Source organism: Cryptomeria japonica, chromosome 2, assembly GCF_030272615.1.
Source record: "Cryptomeria japonica chromosome 2, Sugi_1.0, whole genome shotgun sequence".
NCBI classification, from domain to species: domain Eukaryota; kingdom Viridiplantae; phylum Streptophyta; class Pinopsida; order Cupressales; family Cupressaceae; genus Cryptomeria; species Cryptomeria japonica.
This window is the reverse complement of record NC_081406.1, coordinates 558,604,955-558,627,878: the sequence shown is the minus strand read 5'-3', so window position 1 is coordinate 558,627,878 and position 22,924 is coordinate 558,604,955. Positions and strand designations below refer to the sequence as shown.

Below are 22,924 nucleotides of genomic sequence, written 5' to 3'. Positions count from 1 at the left end.
GGCTTTAGCAACCAAGTTTAAGGACAAAACCGTAGAACTCAGTCGGTCATTCTTGGAATTTTGGTGTGAAAGACAATTTCCAGTTTTGGTGAATTAATATTTCTGAATTTGAATCATAATCAGACCTAAGTGAAACATATAAAGGATTATTTCACACTCGAAGATGTGATTAATGTTTCTTTATGAGGTTTTAATTCAAATTATGTCTCTTTTGCAGGTATGATTGCAAGCGAATGAGGAATGGAGCACAAGGATGTGAAACAAAGAGTATCAAGATCAAGTGGTCAGCAAGGGCTACACTTCAAGAACAACATCAAGATCAACATAAGGGAAGACCAGCTCAAGATGTATAAGTTCGTTGGATAACCTGAAAGGCATGAGGTGGAGTTGGATAATAGGCAAGATGATGGCACTTCACAGTATGGAAGGACTCGACATCATTAAACCATACATGAGGATAAGATCAAGACCTATCCATGAAGATATAAAAATGCTTTACAATCTTGGATTTCTTCCAAAAATCCAAGAACCATTGCTAGTACGCCAAGGTGAAAAGCTTCAAGATGAAAGATTCAGTGGATCAAGGTTGAGGTGGCATCCCAATCATTACTCACCCAATCAAAGTGTACCAAGTCAAGGATGTCCAGATGCAATGTACCTAACTCACCTTATGGGGGCACAAACTTCAAGATACCTAACGGTCCTAACCTCAATTCTTATTGTTGCTCATTCAAAGTTAGACATGTGTTCCAAATATTGTAAATATTTCATTGGCCAGAATGGAGTTTGTTGTAACAAGCCTTAATTAGGGTTTTGTCTTGTAATCTCAGCCATTGATTGGACAATCAATCTGGGCCATTGAATTGTATTGGAAGCTCCATATAAGGCTCAAATCTCTCATTGTAAAGGTTAATAGTTAATAACCAAACAATAATAGTTCATACATAGCAATTAGCTAGCAATTAGAGTAGAGTAAGAGGAAATGAGATTGTTGCCAAGACTTGTTGTAATAAGATACTTTCTTCATTGAAGTTATGGTAAATTTGGTGTGTTATTTCAACTTGTTGCGTGGTCTCTTCTCATAGCTTAATCAAAGTTCATTGATTATGGTGGATGCTTATGAAGATATCATGATGAACTCCTTGGTTCATACTTTTTGTGGTTTGTTGATTGTAAATCACACTGTAAAGTTAGCCTGAACCTCATCATTGTGCTAAGTTCAATTGTGGATACTTGTTCAAGTTGCGCCACCATTGGGTATTCGGGTGATGTATTTGCAATGTGAAAATCTTTCGTTTTCCTTAGAAGATTGCATCAAGTTTGCATAGTTGTTGTCATCGTGGTGAAGCAAATCTTGGTTTGAAGGAGTTTGTCTATCCAAGTAACATTCATCGTCATCATTGATCTCAGGAGTAGTGTAGTCTTTCTAAACCCCTATCTCTTAAGTCTTTATTTCTCCAAGCAGTTAGAATGGATCCTAAGTTCCAGCCACATTCAAGCAAGAGTTCTACTAAAACGTAAGTTCCCCTTGTGATTCCAGCAATATCGCATCAACCATTGAGCTTATCGACACGTCAAGACTTGACATTTGGAACCTTGGAGTCACCTCAAGTGATCACTTAGTTCAACATCTGAGAGGATTTTGTTCAAGGAAGGATAAGATACCTTGGTATTTTATTTTGTGTATGAAGTGCATAAAAACACATCAACAAGGTGCTTCTACCTACTTTCCCTATCCATGTCTCATCTCCTAAGGTCAATAATCAATCATTGTAGAATTGGAGAGGAGATTGTAATAGGGGACCTCTTAATTGTCCTATCTAAGCCCAAGAGCAGATCTTTGCCCTCTTGGCCCCAATGGCAGGCAACATGGACATCCACTCAGGGTGGTGTACTTAGATGGCGATCTGATACTTACCCCTCTTCCTTACACCTCCTTCCTTCCCTATGTGATTAGTGTTTATAAACAGATTCATGATCAGATATATGCATTTAATATTCAGCATATGTATGAGAGATTGTATCATTAATTGCTAATTAATAGTGCATAGGCTAAATATATACCACAAAGGCAGTTATTAAGGCTATTAGCTGTTTTGGTATAATAGATCTAAATCAGATCTGTTAAGAGGCCTGATCTTGACACATAATTGCTGCTCACACTAGTCTTTTCCCGATCTGGATGTTGTGTTCTCTTATTGATTGTTGTAGGTGTTGGAAATGGATGTTGACTGATCATAGAAAATTGTGAAGTCTTATCAATAAGACAATTTTCTGAATGTATACAGATATATATGTGCATATCTGATCTTATTAGATTTCTTTCTTATATTTCTGTTTTCCTCCTATATGTAGATTACATTTATTCCAATTTCTATTCTGATTTCTTGATGTTGGCCGATTACTTATTTTTCATTCCTTCTTGATGTTCCTCGTGAATAAACCCCTCTTTTTTACATTCCTCACGAAGGGATGAGGAGTCACCATTCTTCATAAAGGATAGCTCTCCCCTAAGGAACATGTCCATTCCTTTATACCAATCGCTACTATACCAATTGTTGCCTTCTTAATACTATTTTGAAAGATACTCACCCTTTCTTTGAAGAGTCATTAACCATGTTTAACATCTAATAGTCATCTCCTTCTCTAGATTTATTAATCGCTCATTGCTGCAATTTGAAAGACTAGCGGGTCATGAAAAATATTACAATATGCCTAAGATAAATCATCGATTATGATGGTATAATCTGGCAGGCTGTGTATATAGAGATTCTTATGCGATGGGGCAGCCAAATATCAAAGCCGTAAGCTTGTATTTTACTCACCCACTTTTATTGTCTATCATTTAAATCTCTTTGGTTTAGAAAAAACCTTAGACTATTGTGATCGGTTTTTACAATGAATCTCCCACAAACTAAAAATTGTCAGAATTTGGCCAAGGCGTGCATGATTGCTAGCATTTCCTTGTCATATATGGAATAGTTTCTTTCTGCTTCTTTTAGTTTTCTACTTTCAAATTCTACAGGATGTTTGTTTTGCATTAATACAGCTTCAATGCCTTCCCCAGATTCATCACATTCTAGTTCAAATGGTAAGGAAAAGTTTGAGATTGCTAGGATAGGATAGGAACTCACGATTTCCTTTAGTCACTCAAAGGCTGCTTGTGCCTTTTCATTCCAAGTGAAAGTACCCTTCTTGGTCAAGTCAGTCAATGGGGCTGTTTATTTTCAAAATCCCTTGACAAACCTTCAGAGTAGCTACAAAGCCCAAAAAATCCTCTAAGGTGTGAGAGGGTTCTAGGTCTTGGCCATCTTGTCATGGCTTCAATCTTCTCCTCAGCCACACTTACCCCGTGAACACTGATCTTGTGTCCTAGGTATAAGATTTCTTCTAGCCCAAATTCACACTTTGATTGTTTTGCAAATAGAAATTGTTGCTTGAGTATTTCCAATACTTCTTCTATGTGTCTTAGATGTTCCTCCCAAGTTCAACTATAGACTAGGATATCATTGAAGAAGACTATGAGAAATTTTCCTAGTTGTTTCCTAAAAATGTGGTTCATACATGATTGCAAGGATGCAGGAGCATTTGTTAGGCCAAATGGTAGGACAAGAAATTCAAAGTGTCCAAAATGGAATTCAAAGGTTGTTTTAGGGACATCTTCTTTCCTTACCCTTATTTGATGATACCCAAAACGTGGATCAATTTTTGAGAAGTACATTGCTCCATGTAGTTCATTGACTATCTCATCAACCCTAGGTATGGGGTATCGATTTTTTATGTTTTTTTTGTTAAGTGCTCTATAGTCAACGCACATTCTCAGTGTGTCATCTTTCTTTTTTGCTAGTGTTGGTTGAAAATTTTGTACACCTGGGGAATGTACAAAATTGTGGTTTCAGCCACAGTGTGTGAGTATAAAACTCTCCTAATTCAGGGAAGGCTCCCCCTTTGCTTTCTACTTCAACAATTCAAAAATAAACTCTAACTCTAACTCTAACTCTAAATCTATTCTAAATCTGGGTGAAACTCTGTCTTGTTCTCCTTTTTCAGAAAAGACACTTACTTTTCTCTTCTTTCAGAAAAGAATCACAGTTGAAAGCACAAATGATTAATGAAGTAAACTAAATAGAAAAGCAAAGTTTCCATAAAGGCACAAAGTCCTTCGTTGCTTCTCCGGGACGGGAAAACATAAAGAAAGCTCAAAGTCTTCAACTATCTACTCTCCTATCAACCTTTTTAGATGATTTTCTAGTAACCAAGCACAATAAGTAGCAGCTCAAAGTCTAACTACATGATGCACCTCTTATGCACAAACATAGAAAATAAAAGCAACACAAAGTCAGCAAGTTACCCCCTTAGCTTGAGCGTCCTGCAATAGTTTCAAACGTGACAAGCAGCTCAAAGTCTGCAGTATCAAATCTTAAAACCAATCTAAAACTCCAAACGCAATAAGCAGCGCAAAGTCTGCAAGATTGAGCTTGAATCTCTCTTATATAACACCTCAAAACTCACAATCAATCTCCAAATAATGTCGTCACATAACACCTTGAATCAACACAAAGTTTGAAAGCAATTTGCCTCTTTTAATTGACTGCAATCTGATATACAACTAAGCTCAAAGTCTTAGAGTGTACATACAAACTGGCAGAGTCTTGTTGCATTGCCAAAAGCTATTGTTTACAATAGACCCCCTCAAGTATTTATAGGAGAGGAGCCTTGAGAAAAAGGTGGGAGGATCCCAACTAACTTAAGAAATTCTCTCAACCACCATGACTTATTCCAACTACAGTCCTAATCGAACTCAACTTGTAGTTGCTTTACATGTAATTACATTTTACAAAAATGCAAGTATAGTGACACTTGCAATTACAAAATTTGACATTACATGTAATTTGTCAAAACAAAATTACAAATGCATGATTGAAACTACTCTATGTGTACAAGAAATGACTCTAACTACATCATCCTTTGTCTGTGATGATCTTCATGCTGCTTCAAGACACTGCGATTGAGGTAAATGACATCTTGAACCAAAACAAGAACTTGCACCCTTGATAGTCTTTGTGTCCTTGGCCAGCGAACTTCATCCTTTCACATGCTTGAGGTAGTACCATTCCTTTAGGAGGGAAAGGGCTGCCTTCATCTTTTCATGTCATGACCATCTTTGTCTTGAAAGCATTCTATAATTTGCATCCATGAATTGTTGTTGTATCTCATCTTCTTTTGTTCATTGATGAAGAACCCATAAAACCTTATTCAAGATGATATTGTTATAAAACAATGCCCATGCCTTGATTTGTTGGTTTGATAGATCGTGTGTGCAAACAAGACTGACAAGGGAAGAGATAAATTGATGCAAAACTGGGCTCACAAGTGAATTTCAGGTTTTGAGGACCGCATAACGTGTAGAAAAACAAGAGCATTGACTTGCAAATGTGGAGAATGAACATGCTGTTTTAAATGTGTAATGAGAAAATACAAGTTTGCACTTGTAATTGCATGCTAGAGACTCATTTTCAAGTGTTTTTTAGTGCATTTTTGGACCAATTTCGGGTTCTGGGAGGCTGACTACAAGTGCAATATGGAGGAAAGCTTTTAAATTTCCACTTGTAATCTTGTGGGAAAGCCTTCATAATCTGCCCTTGAAATCAGAACTTGGGGATTTGATAACAAATTGAACTTGAAACTTGAAAGAAGAAAATCTGCAACCAATCTTATGATGCATGATACATTCTACTTGCAATCATGAACTTGCACTCCTCTCCTTGAAACCCGATTCAAATGGATAATATGTGAAATGACCTTGTGGAAAGCATCTTGAAATGGAGGAAAATGACTGCAAGTGGTATGAATTTGCCAAGCCAAAGGATAGAAACCAACTTTGGTACTTGCAGTTGGGTCTTGGAGACCCGATTGCAAGTAAGTATGAGGGATAAAACAATGTGCTTTACTTGTAGTCGGGTCTCCAAGACCCGACTGCAAGTAAGTCTTTATATTTGAACTTGCAGTTGTAAGAACAAGACCCGATTTCGCTTTGAGGGTAACTTGAAGTGAATATGTCAAACACACTTGTAGTCAGGTCTCCTAGACCCAATTGCAAGTGAAAGACACATGTATTTGCAATCTGAATGACTTGCAATAACACATTATAAATCCGATTTTGAAGACAACACATCACTTGCATTTGCAATGCACATGGAATACAAGAGACTATTTATGACGAGCTTCAATGGGAGAGACAATATGCAAATGGTAAGCGACTTTGGGTAAAGCAACCTCTTATTTACTTGTAGTCAGGTTTGAAACCCCCGACTGCAAGTGCATGAACATATACTTGTAATCGGGTCCAAGACACCCCAATAACAAGCAAAGCCATTATTAAAATATGAATTTAAAATGCATTGGGTTCCCAGTCTGAGATTGCAAGTAACATAGAGTCATTTTTAAAAGCACAAAATCCACTTGCAATCAGGTCTTAGAGAGCCGACTACAAGTAGAAGTCTAACTTGCAAACACCTCCAAAAGATCTCCACTTGCTGTCACAACAAAAAGACCCCCACTTGACTTGAAACTTATCATTTTAAACAATGAACCCACTTGTAATCGGGTCTTGGAGATCCAACTGCAAGTAAGTGCATTTACTTGCAATGAGTTTAATTGTAATGACATCCAAAAGACCCCCACTTGCAGTGACTTCTCTAAAACCCGAAATTACACAGAAAGTGACCAAAATGAAGGCAAAAACTAACCAAAACTTTCATAGAGATAGAAGATAAGCTCATGATTGCTTTACCATCAAGAAATGTTGACTTTCTACCTTGGGAAGTGTGCCCTAGAGCCTTAAAATCTCAAATTTCAAGCAAAAATCTTCTACTTGCATTGACTGCTCTGAAACCCGAAATTGAAGAAAAAGCTAGGAAAATGAAGGCCAAAACTCACCAAAACTTGGACAACAATGGCAAAGACACCCCCTGATGATTTGACCCTATCAAATATGAGTTTTGCACCTCGTAAAACATGCCTTAGAGACAAAAATGACCCATTTTGTGTAAAAATTCATAGGGGTTGTCAATTTTTTGAAAATCCAAAAATTGGGACAGCTAGCACAACTGATGAGGCAAAAGGGCTAGAGCTAGGTTGGATATGTCCCATCTCTCAATTTCTTCTTTATACTTTTGTGGGTGGCAGTAGGGTGTGGTAATAAAAATTTTTGCCCCTTCCTCCGTTTCAATGGTGTGCTCAAAGCCTCTCTTTGGAGGAAGACCCACAAGAATATTGCCGAATGCCTTCTTAAGTTATTTTAAGATTGGTTGTATATCAACGTGAATACTTTTTCCCTGGGAGGAGGATTTGTCGCCGATCATACATTGGGCAGCCCATTCCCTTTGACCATGTCTAAAGATCCTTTCCATCTTCCTGAATGAAATCATTCTTGATGACCCATTGGATAGTCCTCGTAAAAGGACTTCTTGTCCATCATGTTTGAAACGTAATTCCAATTTTGAGAAATCTAGGGAAATATGTCCCAAGGAGTGCAACCATGGGGTGACCAAGATTACATCAATATCTAATTTTTCAACATAGAAATCATCTTGGATGGGATGACTTCCCAAAGTGGTCTTTAGTTGTGGAATTTTCTTAGTGCATTGAGTTGTGGATCTGTTTGCCAAGGCTACCTTAAAGCCCTTAAAATCTGTTGTTTCTATTTCCTTTTAGTGACTAGTCTTTCATCAATAAAATTGTGGGTTGCCCCACTATTCACAAAGGCAATTACCTTTTGTCCTTTTAGAGTGCTTTGAATTCAAAAGGATTGATGTTTGGATACTCTTGAGATAGTGGCTATGGTCCCTTGTTCTTCCTCATCACACTTTCTTCTCTTATTAAGGTTCTCTTCTTTCTCCCATGCTCCTTTGTTGGAAGTTTCCTATATGTTGTGTTCTTCTCAATTCTCTTTGCACTTGTAACACAAGTACTTTCTTTTTAGGTCCTTTCGGTTCCATTTATGTCCAAATGTCCATGGTTCTTTGCACTTGAAACACAACTTTTCTCTTGGATTTCTTTTTGCTTACACATATGTCCAAAGCCCCAGACTCCCATCTTCCCTTGCAATCATAGCATAGGCCTTTCCTTCGGAGTTCTACTCACACATCCCTAGAAAGAAATGGTTTTTTATGCATGTCCTTCCTATAGAAGTGTTTATCTTTTGATGTCACATTTTTAGATGTAAGAAACCCTATCCTTTCTGCACTTATTTTTTCAATTTGTGTGGTTTGACATTTTGTCAAACACTTGGCATGCATTCTTCTTAGGACTGATTTCTGAGTTTTGATTGTGTTTGATGTATGTTTACAATGCCAAACATAAAAAAACATACAGAATTGATAACACATAGTGTATAAACCAAAACAACAATTTCTCACTATCAACTTCACTTTATTATCATCATATCAGATCTGAGGACAATGTTTATCAAGTTTATTACAGTAATTTTCAGACATATAAAACCTATAGAAAAGTGTCAACATCATGTAAATACATTACATAGACGGATCATCAACATACCCGAAGTTCAATGTGTCCTTTAGGCACAATTTGATGACATGAATGGCTGAAGATAATGTTTGAAACTCCTTATGTAGGTCTGATATTTTCTGCCCTTTGTCTGATGATTATGATAGCTAAAAATAATCCCAAACTCCTCCAAAGATATGTGTCCAAGCCTAGGAATAGGGCGCAGAAACCCTAGATGCAAGATGTGTCAATGAAGTGCCAAGTAGATCATCAAAATCTTGTGGACAGCAAACTGATGTGTCACTGTAGCAACACTATTCACAGCACTGTTAATGCACTGTTCATGCACTATAGCACCCAGCAATGTCCAACGTGCAGCTCAACGAGTTTGGCATCCAAACTCCTTCACAATATTCAAACCCTAGCAAAATGAATAGTAGAAACAGAAAAGGTACCTTACAATAGCAATACCTTCATTTCCAGATATGTGAAACACAAGTGAGATACCTAAATGATATCTCCAACTGACAATGGATTTCCGTCCGCTGCCTCCAAGCTCGAGGGTTTCCGTCCTCAAACCTACCGAAAGCCAAAGCTCCCAAATTCTCCAAGAGAAAATAACAAACCAAGCATATCCATAAATGAGCTCTTAAGAACCTTTTATAACTTTCCTGGGAGAGCTCACACACTTTCCAGCCAACATGGGATAAAAGATATACTTTTCCCCCTATAACATTCATGTCTCCACATACTTTAATAAAGGGAACTTTTAATATTTAAATTACTTTGCCTTTTAACTTAAGTTCCCACATCAATAAAGTTAAATATTTTTATTTAACTTTATAACTTAACTTTATTGATAAATTAATTAATAATCACAAATGATTATTAAAATCTCAACTCAATATCATCAGTAACCATTGACAGGATATTATTCATGAACCACTGATGATCTTGACCTGGCCCAACTTACTTAATATAAATAGTAAGTTTCCCAAAAACACATCAAAACACCTTAGAATCGTCTACAACTTAAACTATCTAGGCCAAATATCCACAAGATCCCTTAAATGTCCTGGTTAGCCTATGGAACCATGGAGAAATAGGCTAACGATAACCTTATACAACATGTGTTAAAACGGGGACATTACATTAGAGTAGCCCCTTTCCTTTGTTTTGGTGGTATCAAGACGTAGGGCTTTTAAGATTGCGTCTTGAAGGGTAGTAGGATCATAGGAACTTACTAGGCCCCAAATAGATTCCATTAAACCTTCAATAAACAAGTATGTCAGTGTCTTTTTGGTTATTTTGATAACCATGACAAAGAGCTTTTGGAATTCTATCACATACTCCTCCACAATCCCTTCTTGCCTTAGTTGGGTTAATTCTTTGAAATACCTCTCCGAGTGTTTTTTATCAAATCTCTAAACGAATTGGTGAAATCATCATAGGATATTATATTTTGGTGGCCTTGTGTAATCAAACCATGGTGCCACCAGTCGTGAGCAACCACCTCTAAATGTAGGATGGCGAATTGATCGTATCCTCCTCCATCATGGGGTTAAGGGATAGATATGTATCTAATTTTTGGACCCATGAGTGAGCGGTGATCTTTCCTGACCCATCAAAATTTGGAGGAGTTATTTGCCTACTTTGTGACGTAAGATTTTGTTAGGTTGACCCCTTTCCCTTCTAGGGTTTAATTCTTGATCCTCCATCACAAAATTCTCTAAATAGGATGTGTCTCCTAGTTCCAAGGTAGAGCCTTGAATATGATTCGGCAAGCTCTTCTAAGTTATGATTTGGTTCATTAATTTCCTCTTCCCTCTCTAGTTGGCCCTTCTCTAGGTATAAAGGGGGGTCTAGTTACCCTTGCAGTTGACCTTAGTGGGATTCTATTATTTTCAAAGTGATTAGAGTTGGCATCTCTCCCATTGTCTTGTCTAGGATTATTGTCGTTCATATTTTGGATGGCTTGGAGAAGTAGTTGTGTCGTTCTCTCATTTTGCTCCATGAGGGCTTGAGTTGTTTGTTCATTGTGCTCCATGAAGGCCTTCAAATCGTTTCCCATTTGTTCACTTATTGTGTGGTTTTGAGTAGGGTTATGGGTGCATGCAATTTCTCCCTTTCCCTTTCCAATGCTCTTTGAGTCATCTGCCTAGGTTGCATCCACTGTCTTTCATCCCTTAGGCTAGCGGGACTGAAGCTCTGATACCAATTGTAATGTCCCCCTTTTTTATTACCCTATACTTTGCCCTAGAATCACAAATTCAATAAAACAAGGAACATAATATAGTTAGAGATATAACTTTTACCCAATGGATGTAAAGCAAGTTAGATCATTGTTGAGATCCTCCAATCATGTTAAAAAAATATTGAAGATACAATTCATAAGATTAACCATTACTAGAGTTAAAGATCATATATTCATAATTATCTTAGTCATATAACCTATCTAATTCATTGTTTGGGTTCCATTATAACGAGGCTCGAATAAGAAGACACGATAGGGTGCCTAAAGCGATCCTCTACCCTAGGCCCAAGAGTGGATAGACCATCCCTCTTGGCCTCATGTGGCCTTCCACCATCCATCTGAGGTCGTGTACCTAGTGAGGTATACTATAGCCATTCTCCCTCATCATGTCAGCTTTATTCACCCTCCTATGATTGAGACTCCCATGAATTCATCCCAACAATCAATCAATGTAGAGGTTGGAGGAGAAACTACAATAGGGTTGGTGAACACAAGATGCCACTGAGAGGGGGGCTGAATCAGTAGTTCCCAAACTTTAACCTTTTAATCCTAAGTGTGTGTACCGGTTGGCAAATCTAACACAAAGTAAACATACCGATGAGATAAGGGAGGACAACACAAATGCAACCTCACACAAAAGAAACATCACATAACACCGGATGTACGAAGAAAACCCAACATGGGAAAAACCTCAGTGAGAAATGTTGTTGGAGTCTACTGCTCCAATCCAACCTCACAATAAAACATTGGTTACAACATTTAGGGCACCAACCCAAGGAGCACCACCCCTACTTTAGGGCACCAACGCAAGGAGCACCAACCCCTGCACCGAGCTCCAACTCAGTGATTACAATATCACATATTAAAACAAAAGTAATATCCTTGTTACAAATGAGCTTTGTAACTCTCACACATGTCTCTCCATCGGTTCACCTCTATCCAAGTCTCTGTCGGTTCTCTGCTCACCTTCTCTCTGTTGCAACCTTACTGGTTCAGCCTCTGCTTCTTCTCTACTGGTACTCTGCTCTTTGCCAGTTCTGATATCTCCTTTGCTCAACCTCTGTTGTGTCTTATCTTCTCTGACACTCTCGTCGGTTCTCTTACTGCTGCCTTCTTACCAATTCTAACACTACCGATTTACACCACAGCAACTCACTTTGTAGTTTATCGGTTTCTCTGACTTTGTCGATTAAGCCTCTATTAAACCCTCTCACCGGTTGCACCTCCAACACACAGTCTATATGACCTTCGATGAAGTCTCTGACCGACTGGCTCTCTGTTGCTCTTCCACACTCCACTCTTCAACATCCAGCACTTAATCTTCTGGCAGCATCATCAATCACCTTCGGTCTTGAATCGGCATATTTATACCTGAGTTTTCCCGCCATGACCGACATTCAAACTTCTGGCGCGCTAGGGTTCTTTCATCGACCTCGAGGCAAACCAAATCCAATCAAGTCTCCTTCCACAGATCGACCACCTGCAAGCAATCAGAAATCACCACCATGTCTCCTTTCTTCCAAAGCACGTTTGCTATACTTAGCAAACACGGACAGTTTGTCAGCTTGGCACTTGGTCAATCACCATAAATGGTTCGGCGGTTTGCATCACCAACTTCGACCTGCACCTGGACACTCTACATCAATCGATGCATCCCATCAATCACCTTTGTTCGACCTTCCTCGAGCCGCACACCACTGCAACACATCCCTTGATTTACGGGGTCTGCATTTAATGTTGACAGACTCTGTAACAACCTCGTCGGTGCACACTCCATCTACCACTTCATGCGTGTTCGCCACCTCGACTCCACTAGGCACCTTTGTCGGCATCCTCCTTGGCCCACTATGTCGGTCCTACTTGGTCACCGACCAATAACACACAACTGGTGTATGGTTCATACTACCGGTCCATCTTTGTCTACCGACACTCTAACCCTGCAGGTATATCTTGCCTTACCGGTTAACCTTCACCTTCCTTGTGTCGGTGGATCATGTCAGCCCGGTCATCACACATACCGGTTCTCATCTCTGTGTTGTCGTTGTATCATATTGACTGGTCATTGTCCTTGCAAATCAGCATGCTCATCTTCATCTGATGAGATCCTTTCACTTGTGCTCTTTCTTGCATTCCAGTAGCCCTGTTTATCGGTGGACACTACATCTGCCTTCACGTCGATAACATGCATAATAACATCATGCAGGCAGTCTTCAACTATCATTGCATCAATCTGCATCTGCATTCGAGTTGCAGTCTCTGTCTGCAGCTGAATCTTTCCTTCTCCTTCATCTGACAGGTTCTCCTCTTAGCCGGTTTGTCAAAGTGACAAACTCATCACTCCTTGTTTGTTCTGGTAGCTCATCTGCTTACTCTGCTAATCAGGTGCACATCACTGATCTCACATGCTGGAGGCTCACACATATCATCCAGTCGGTGGAGGTAGATACACCGTGGTTCACAATCTGCCAATCATCGGTGGGAGAGGATCTATGTCATCTGCTGGCCAATGGTGTGACTTCCCTGTTATTGGGCAGATGCAATTTCCCTACAATCCTCGGGCAACATTCCTTCTTCAGTCTTCTCTTCTTCCAGGGACAGCAGCATTTACCGGTGGGAGTCATGCTAGATGGCATCATACTAGCATATCGGTGGCATGTTCACTCTGCAGTCTTACCAGTCATCATCTTACGGTTAGTACCAACATATATACTAACTTGTTCACCCACTTATTCACCAGGTACCGGTTTCTTCAGTCCCAACATCAACTTGTATACCGGTGACACTAGCTTGCATACCGGTTGGCCTCAACTGTACACGCTATCGGTTGACATCCATGACAGTAATACCAGTTGACATCAATGACAACACTGCACATACATCTCCCATACCAGTTGACATCAATGACAACACAATGCCAACAAGGGTGCCCAAAGTGATCCTCTACCTTGGGCCTAAGAACGGATATATGATCCCTCTTGGCCTCATGTGGCCTTCCCCCATCCATATGAGGTGGTGTGCCTAGTGAGGAATCCTATAACCGTTCTCCCTCCTTGTATTCCCTTCCTCACCTTGCCATGATTGATTGTTGCTATTTAGAAATCCGTATTATTACTTATGTCTAATATATATGATATTATGTGCCAAATATATTATTCTATATTAATATGTAAAGAATTGTGCATTATAGAGATGCATATATCAGGCATACATATTAAACATATATATATCCATGCATACCACAATAAACAAGAATGTCACTGCCTGCTGATTAATACAAATTCTGATCTGATCTGATCGTTGTTATGAAACTGCTGACGTTTTTTAATGTTTTGTATTGGTCCTTCTCCAATCATGGCCTTCTCTCTCTATCTTAACATCGCCTTGAAGTGGCTGCCCTTTCATAAGGGATCATGTCTCCTTATTGATGCCACTTCATAATGATTGGAATGATCTCTTTATACTTCATTGGTGAAAGGGACACCACCTTTCACAAGACTTGGGTCACCATCCTTCATTAGAATTGAGTCACCACCCTTTGTTGCTACCTTTTAGAATAATATATTCTTTCCCAATCATTCTCTCTTTTCCCTCCTCAAATGAGACCACCTTTCCTTTATATCTTCAATTGCGAGGGAGAAGTCACACTCCTTCATCAGTACCATATGAAATATCAAGTTAAAACATCAGTACCATATGAAATCCTTTTAGCGGAAGCAGGTACTTTTCCATTGGAGGCATCAGCGATAAACCGGTTAATAAGTCATCTAAAGAAGGTTGAAAACATGGATAACCAACGATGGCCCAAAATTGCGATGGAAGAGGGTCTTAACCGTAGGAAGAAAACTTGGATGAAACAAAACAAAAAGTGGTTGAACAAGTGGAACATCAAGCTGCACGAAAGTCCTAATACCAGTGAGGAAATAAAAAAGTTTGTCATAGAAAAGTTTCAAACTGCCATGTGGACTAACCGCATTGGACATAAAAAGGCGTATTACATCAAAGAGTTTAACACAACTTGGGAACATGGAGAGAAAGCATATTGGCAGTTATTAAAGGCAAGGCAAGGCTGTTAGTGTCACACTTGAGGATAGGTTCACATCATCTCAGGTGTGAAACGGGTAGGTGGAAAAGGCCCAAAGAGGTATGGGAAGAGAGAACTTGCTTGTTTCCTGCAGGATGGGTGCAATTGAGACAAAATGGCACTTTCTCACTGAGTGCACAGCGTATGATGATATCCATGCTCAGCATGAGATCACTTGAAGACCAACAACGTGCATCGTTTATTTGACGAGGATAAGATCAACCTGACTGCTAGCTTTCGAGTCAAGATACATAGTAGGAGATTTGACATTGAAAGGAATATGAAGAGAGTTTAGGCTGTGATTTCTTGGTCCCATAGACTGATCAGTCTCGTGGACGTCAGTAAAATAATTCATTCATTCATTCATCATGCCTTCCCTTTGCAAGGGTCACAACCTTTCATCATTTCTGTCCTTAAAAGTCACTTCCATATTTTCTGCCCATTCCTTTCTTCTTCCATTAACCCTTCCTTAATCCATATGCTTCTTTCTTTCTTCCTCTCTTCATTCCAATCCTTGATTGATGCCTGCATCCTTCTGTATTAAACTCATTATCTAAATTTCTATTCCCCTCGCTTCATCTTAATTGCTTACTCCCTTTATACCTTCATCTCTCATTGAGGAGACACATCTCTTTGGAAAGAGATGTCCCTTTAAAGGGTCATTATCCTCATTGCTGTCTTATTACTTAATTCAGATCTGCACTTCTGATTGTAGATTAAAATTCCCCCCTCCAATGAAGTTCTCTCCTCCTTCTTATACCTCATGTTTGAGGGAGTCACAACTTTCACTTCATGCCTTTTGACCATTCGTTAACCTTAACTAAATTTTAATTATTTTAATTTCATTCTTTTATATTTTAATTTCAATTTTAAATTTATTATTTTGTATTGTAATTTTATTATTAGTATTGATTATTAAATTCTATTTCAAAATGGGGACATTACACTTGGCCTCATGTGGCCTTCTGCCATCCATATGAGGTGGTGTGCCTAGTGAGGAATCCTATAGCTGTTTTCCCTCCTTGTATTCCCTTCCTCACCTTGCCATGATCGATTGTTGCTATTTAGAAATCCATATTATTACTTATGTCTAATATATATGATATTATGGGCCACATATATTATCCTATATTAATATGTAAAGAATTGTGCATTATAGTGCTGCATATATCAGGCAAACATATTAAACATATAAATATATCCATATGCATACCACAATAAACAAGAATGCCACTGCCTGCTGATGAATACAGATTCTGATCTCATCTGATCATTGTTATGAAACTGCCGACGTTCTTCAATGTTTTGTCTTGGTCCTTCTCCCATCATGACCCCCCCCCTCTCTCTCTCTCTCTCTCTCTCTCTCTCTCTCTCTCTCTCTCTCTCTCTCTATATATATATATAAAGGACCAAGACAAAACATCAAAGAATGTCAGCGGTTTCATGGCTCTCTCTCTCTCTCTCTCTCTCTCTCTCTCTCTCTCTCTCTCTCTCTCTCTCTCTCTCTCTCTCTCTATATATATATATAAACATAACCTTGAAGATATGCATCCTTTGGAAGTGGCTGCCCTTTCATAAGGGATCATGTCTTCTTATTGATGCCTCTTCGTAATTATTAGCTATCACAAATGATTCTTTTTATAGCACTTCATGCTAGAATTGTTGTCTAAAGGATCGCTGTTCCTAAACTCATAACTTTAGTTCCTTTCCTTAATTAAAACCGCTGCTTGCTTATATTACAATCGCTGTCTCTGTTTATTACAGTGAACCACGGGGACGCGTCCCCCCCCTTTTTGGGCGCGTCCCCCCGTCAGAGACGTCTCGGGGACGCGGGGATGGGGACGCGACGTCCCCCGCCGTCCCGCCACCGCCACCCAAACGCCGCCGGGACGCGGAGACGTCCCCGCGTCCCCGCGTCTCCCAGGGAGACGTGGAGACGTCTGGGCGTCTCCGTGGGAGACGCCTGGGTGTCTCCCCGTCCCTCAAGAGACGTCCAGGCGTCTCTCGAGGGACAGGGAGAAGCCCAGGCGTCTCCCGCGTTCCCACGCGAAAAAAGACAGTTTTGTTTATTTTTTTAAGTTTTTTTATAACATGTGCTTTTGGGGGGGGGTTAAGGGGTAACCCTAATTGGACGTGGGCCCCACCCTACCCCCCAAAACAACACAAAAGCATGTTTATTTTGGATTTCACTCTCATTTTGCAAAACTGATTTTTTTTCCAGCAGCTTGAAGAGGAGGAAATACTTGAAGAAGATTGATTGAACACTCCTTTGCATATGGCTGCCTTTGCCTTGAATCCTAAGTGGTACAAGGCTAGACCGGGTAGAATGACACCGATTGAGGATGATGAGGTGAAGGCGGGTTTCTTTAGGTGCATAGAGAAGATGTTTGATTCCAGAGATGCCGGCACAATGCGCACTGAGTGGGGAAGATTTGCCACTCTTAGAGGTTATTCAGATGCGGCAAAGATGGATATAGACACTATGGCACAGGAGGACCCACTTTTGTGGTGGACTTGTCATGGCCCGAAATCTTTGACCACCACTCTAGCCATCCGTCTGCTATCCCAGGTTTCCAGTTCTTCAGCTGCTGAGAGGAACTGGTCTACATATAGCTTCATCCACTCTCTTAAGAGGAACAGACTTACCTCTAAGAGAGTAGAGAAGCTTGTGGCTGTACACAGTGCTTTGCGTCTCATTGACCGCAAGACACTTATGTACAAGGAGAGTCCAGCGGCACGATGGGATGTAGAGCCAGAGGAGCCTTCACAGATTGATGAGGATGATCCTACCACTTCAGATGCAGGGCTAGTTGGTGTGAGCTTGAGGGACCTTGATCCTCAGGAGTCCAGCAGTTCCAGTGAGGAGGAGTTCGCAGATGATTAGAGGCCTCCATTAGCTACAGTTTGAGTTTTCAGTTTCACTTTTCAGTTTTGTCATTTTGTATTTGACTCGTCTCTTTTGTAATGCTATTGCTACACGTATTTGTATTTGGCTACTCATTGTAATGATGAATCATGTAATCATCTTTATTATTATAGACTTTGCAATGGCATCAGATATTCATATTTTTCGTTTTCCTTTTTCGATATTCATATGATAGAAATGAGAAATCTCCAATTTGACAATTTCATTTGTCAAATTTTATTTACTTTTAGCAATTAGTTACGTATCACTAATCTAAGTAATCTTGGTATTTCCTATAGTTTCATTTGAAATCTAATTCTTATACTGTTATACTGTTATACATCTTTTCAAAACTAGTTTTTCAAGTACTATATGTATATATATGAGCACCACCACCCCGCCACCCCCCCGCCGCCGTCCCCCCGCCATCCCCAAATTTAGGCCCTTGGTCCCCCCGTCCCGGAAACGCGTCCCCCTCGTCCCCCCGTCCCCCCGTCCCCAACGCCCGTGGAACACTAGTTTATTAACAAATCAATTGCTATCCAATGTATGTTTGTTTCTACTAATCGCTGATCTTGTAATCATGCTTTCTGATCGCTACTTTAGAAAAATCATGAAGTCTTGAGGCAAGGTGATTTTTCCTCAGGTATTGATATCTCCTTCATGGCGGAGGCATGACAAAATTTGATATTAGAAGGACCCTTCAATAGTTATTTAGGATTTAATTTGGAGGAACTACCCAAATTGGAAACGAAATCATCATTGGCTGAAGCTCTTGCTATTTGTGATGGTTTTGAGGATATTTTCTTGTCTCACTGTTTCCAAGAATGTAATAAGGCAGCGGATCTGCTTGCTAACAATGTGGTGGACTTAGAACCTTTTCCTACTTTAGTGGCAAAGATGTAGAAGAGTGAAAAAGAACTGAAAAGGTTATTTTATTGGATTTCCCCCGTAACTGTTTTGATTTTTTTGAGATCAAGAGTTTTGGAAGCTCCATTTGTCATTCCCTTCTTTGATATCTTGGCTTTATTAGACTTCCAAAGGATGTTAATTTTCCATAGTTTCACCTTACAGTTGCTTTAATTAGAAATAGGTTGCCTTGTGTGTCATTTGATAAACGGTAGTTGATGTTATATTAATATGATGGTGCCACGTGGGTTACTACCGTATGTCATTGTGTAAGATTTAAATGGTCCCATCTTGGTGTTGTTTAGTGATGTTTTTCATTTCTTCTCTATGGCATTTTGTTCTAGTTGTCGCTTGTTTTGGTCTCATCTCGGCCCTAGACTTCATGAAACATGGTATGAAAGGCTAAAAACCTCGTGATGCCTTCCTCCATGTTGTTGGTCCAAAACGTTGGCTAAAGGCCATTTTTTATAGGATTGGTGATTTTGGGAAGAGTCACAATTGATCATTCATCTGAGAGGATTTTCTAAGTGTACTACTCACCATTCCTTAAGACTTGCTGCATAAAATCCTTCCTCTTTGACATAAGAAGCCTTGTAGGGGCCAACTTCCAAGGGAGATGTTCAAGTCTTGAATGAGGAATGTTGCAGTTTATCATCAACTCATGGATTTACAAACATTCTGCTCAAATTTGCTTTTCATCTTATTGAATCTTTTGGTAACCCATTCCAAGGGCACTCAAGGTCACTAGCACTTACACTTCATAGTTGGTTGATTGTGTCCCCCTTCATTCTGTTCAACACAATGAGGTGATCCACACTATTAATTTTCCTTGGTAGGCAAATTATGGTTCTACCAGCAAAAGGAAAAACTATTTGGGTGACTTCAATTCCTTGATTGAGTTCTTCTACAAATTGTCAGTCATGTTGGTGGTTGGGAAGTGTGTTTCCTATCATAGATGTTTTCCCTTTTTTGTTGTGTCCCATTTCCATTTACTAAGTTTTTGTGGGTCTATAATTTTGTATGGCTTCGGCCTTTGGTTCTATGCTAGCTTGTAATGTGTTTTGTGTATTTTCTTTATGAGTGAAGGCCCACTAGAATCCCTCTTAAGTTATCCAAAAAAATGACTACATGAAAGAGGGAGAAATGTTGTTGAAAATTGAAGAATTAAAATGCTTGAGGTGAAAGAATGCACCACAAAAACTCAATAATTTTACCCTAGAAACACCTTAAGGGGAAAACCAGCTTGGTAGCAGCAATTGATCATCTACCTTGATATTACTTAACTGAAAGAAAGGGTACAAATAGTGGATACAACACAGGTTGTTCCTTAACTACTTTGTCAAGCTTCTAAACAATTAAGACAGCTAATTCTCCTTCCTAGATCAATACAACACTCGCTCTTGCCTCCAATAATCCAAAACATACTCTCTACCCTTATTTATTAGTGCCCCCTTAGGCCTTAGAAGGATTCTCAACCAGAATTTTTAGTCTAAAGGTTGTTCCTTAACTACTTTATCAAGCTTCTAAACAACTAAAAACAGCTGAATTCTCCTTCCTAGATCAATAGAGCGTTCCATCTTGCCTTGAATGACCAAAAACATACTCTCCACCCTTATTTTTTAGTGCCCCCTCAGGCCTTAGAAGGATTCTCAACCAGAATTCGAGTGTAAGTCATCCTTTCATTTAAAATCCCATTTCGCGCCAGACATATTGAAACCACCAGTATATGCAGTGTGAACTTCAAAACTACTGTGGGAGGTTTTAAACTCCTCCTGCTGGTACAAGCAGGAATTCCACCCTGTATGCGAAATTGAATATTCTTTGTTGCTGATATATTCCTGAATTCATCTTACTGGTCATATTAGTTTTTTCTCTGATCCTTATGGATCGAGAATATGCACAATTTATTAACCATGACGAAAGATAAACACCTCTACAAACTCTTCATGAGGACAAGGAGCTGAGGAGGATTTCTCCGATCTCTTATATTTCTATGTAACCTTTCATGCTTCCTCCAAGATGTCAACTGTAAGGGCAAAGTATTTGGGGTTAATCACAATTGAACACAAACAAGATTCACTTATAGAGGAGATGATACCGTCACAGAATACAAAAAGTCTTATATCCTTCTTAGGTCAATTACTAATAGTGCTTTAATTATGAACAACGGGTAATGAAAAGCCTATCACGATTTGTAATAACTAAAAGTTTTAAAATGGTAGGAATGAATGAATGGAAAAACTTGCATATTGGCTGCAAAAAAAAAGCTGTTCAACTCCGGCATGAAGCTAATTAATCGAACATTATTTTTAATTTTTTCTATGGCACTGTAAAAACATAATGGCTAAAGAAGGAAAATGCTGCGCACAGGTTCCACTATTAACTGGTTTGAAAATATTTTGGCATAGATTTCTTTTAGCTTGTCTAAGGCCCTTTAAAGCTATTTGCAAATGATATCCGCTATTTTTCATAGTCCAGCTAAAACAGCCTAGGACCTCCCATGCTCTACCACTGGACTGCTGGCCCTCTTTGTGACGCGGCCTTTTGGTAGGCTCATTAGAGCATGGTTAATTTTCTCCACCACTGCCAGCTAATCATATACGTTGTTTCCTATGCATATGGTTTTTGAAGATTTCTCTCATATTCTCGACATATTTCCGAATAATTTAAGAGGACAGACAATTTCTAGTTAGGCAATCCTCGCAGTCGCGTGTAATTCCAAAATTTCAAAGGTATCACCATCAAATTTAGCACGAATTGCCAAAGATTAGACATTTCCAGCAATTCTAGAATGAAACAACTTCCATGTACATAAAATTCATGCATCCGATCAACCCTACAGAAAATAAGTGATAAGGTATATAACGTTACCGCCGATTGCCAAAGCCAGAGGAAAGAGCACGGTCACACAGACATACACGAAATGCAAAGCCATTGCCGGGACAATTCTTTTGAGTTCGCTTACTCGCAATCAAGCCCCTGCTCTCTCGCCCATTTCTTATGCCAGTCTCTTCTCAGAAAATGGGTCAGCTTTGAGGCAATTTTTATTTTTATAAAAATATTTTTTTTATTTTAAGTTCGCTATCTTCTCTTCCCTTTTTACATTTTTTGAAAAAACAACATAAAGTCCTACGTTGTGCATTTTTAATGATTAAAGGTATAACTTTATATTATATTATATAAAAATATAATATATTATTTTGCATAAAAGAAGTGAAATAAAAAAAAAAATTTAAAAGTTTATATAGATTTTAAAGACAATAGAAAGCCGTTATATAATTATGCAATTTTTTTGTATTGATCAAAGCTAAAAGATTGCAACGGAAATAAATAGGGATTGCATGTTAAGTTTGAAAATTAAAAATATTTGTAGTTGTCTAGCACATTTAATCTCTCCTTCATGAAGTTGCATAAACTGGTGTTTGTTCTAGTATCTTCTTTGTGTCCCTTCTTCAACTAAGAACATAAAAAGATGAATTGGTACATGACGTAAGAGTAAAACTTTAAAATATCTACTTCCTGATGCAAAATATGATTAAAAATATATTGCTTGGCATGTACTTTTCCATATGTGGAACATAATGCACTACCTCATGGAATCTACAATCACATTCTTTTGAAGGCTAAAACCAAAAATTACTTCCTTCCATCATAATGCGCGATCAAAAACAGTCAAGATTTGAATAAATACAATTTTCCTTTTTTTTGCTCTAAAGCAATCCGAGATAATATACTTTAAACTTTCACTACATTGACAAAGAAAGACACTTAGTTGATGGTAATTTCAAATATTTTAGTTTATCAACTACAAGTAGCTTGTGATGCAATACTTTTTAAGACAAATTTTGTGCATTTACCTCTGTCTGGACTTCCAAATTTGGGTACTTAAACTCCTTCATTTTGTTTTTCAATCTACAATTCCATATGTTGTTCAGACTAGGATTTAACTTCATTGTCAAAGGCAGCTCAGAATAAATCTTCTTTAAAGAAAAACAAACATATTAAGCCAAAGCGAATCCTTGAAGAAGTTGCATTGGAGAGATGTGCAAAGTTTCACAAGAAGTTTCATAAGAACCAATGATTTAACAAAAACCAAATGCCCCTTGACTCTATTATTTAAATTAAAATCTTTTTTGAAACCTTGCTAGTTGATCGAGTAAAGGGAATTGAAGTCCTAAATATCAACAAATTGCTTCACCCCTTTCTTAAAAAAATAGTGAGTTTTAGACAATGGTTGCCCATGGTATTGATCAAGCCTATTTTA

General features: G+C 38.8%; 1 protein-coding gene across 2 annotated transcripts in view; it reads right to left on the bottom strand.

The window, feature by feature from the left end:
• LOC131038042 (nicastrin) overlaps positions 1-21,697 on the bottom strand; it is a 160,143-nt gene extending 138,446 nt beyond the window's left edge. The window contains exon 1 of one of the 2 annotated variants that reach the window (XM_057970325.2): positions 21,532-21,697. In XM_057970325.2, the coding sequence (XP_057826308.2) occupies positions 21,532-21,595 (64 nt within the window). In that variant the 5' untranslated portion in view covers positions 21,596-21,697. The remainder of the gene's footprint in view (positions 1-21,531) is intronic. The other variant, XM_057970324.2, reaches the window with a different exon arrangement.
• Positions 21,698-22,924: the final 1,227 nt, after the last annotated feature.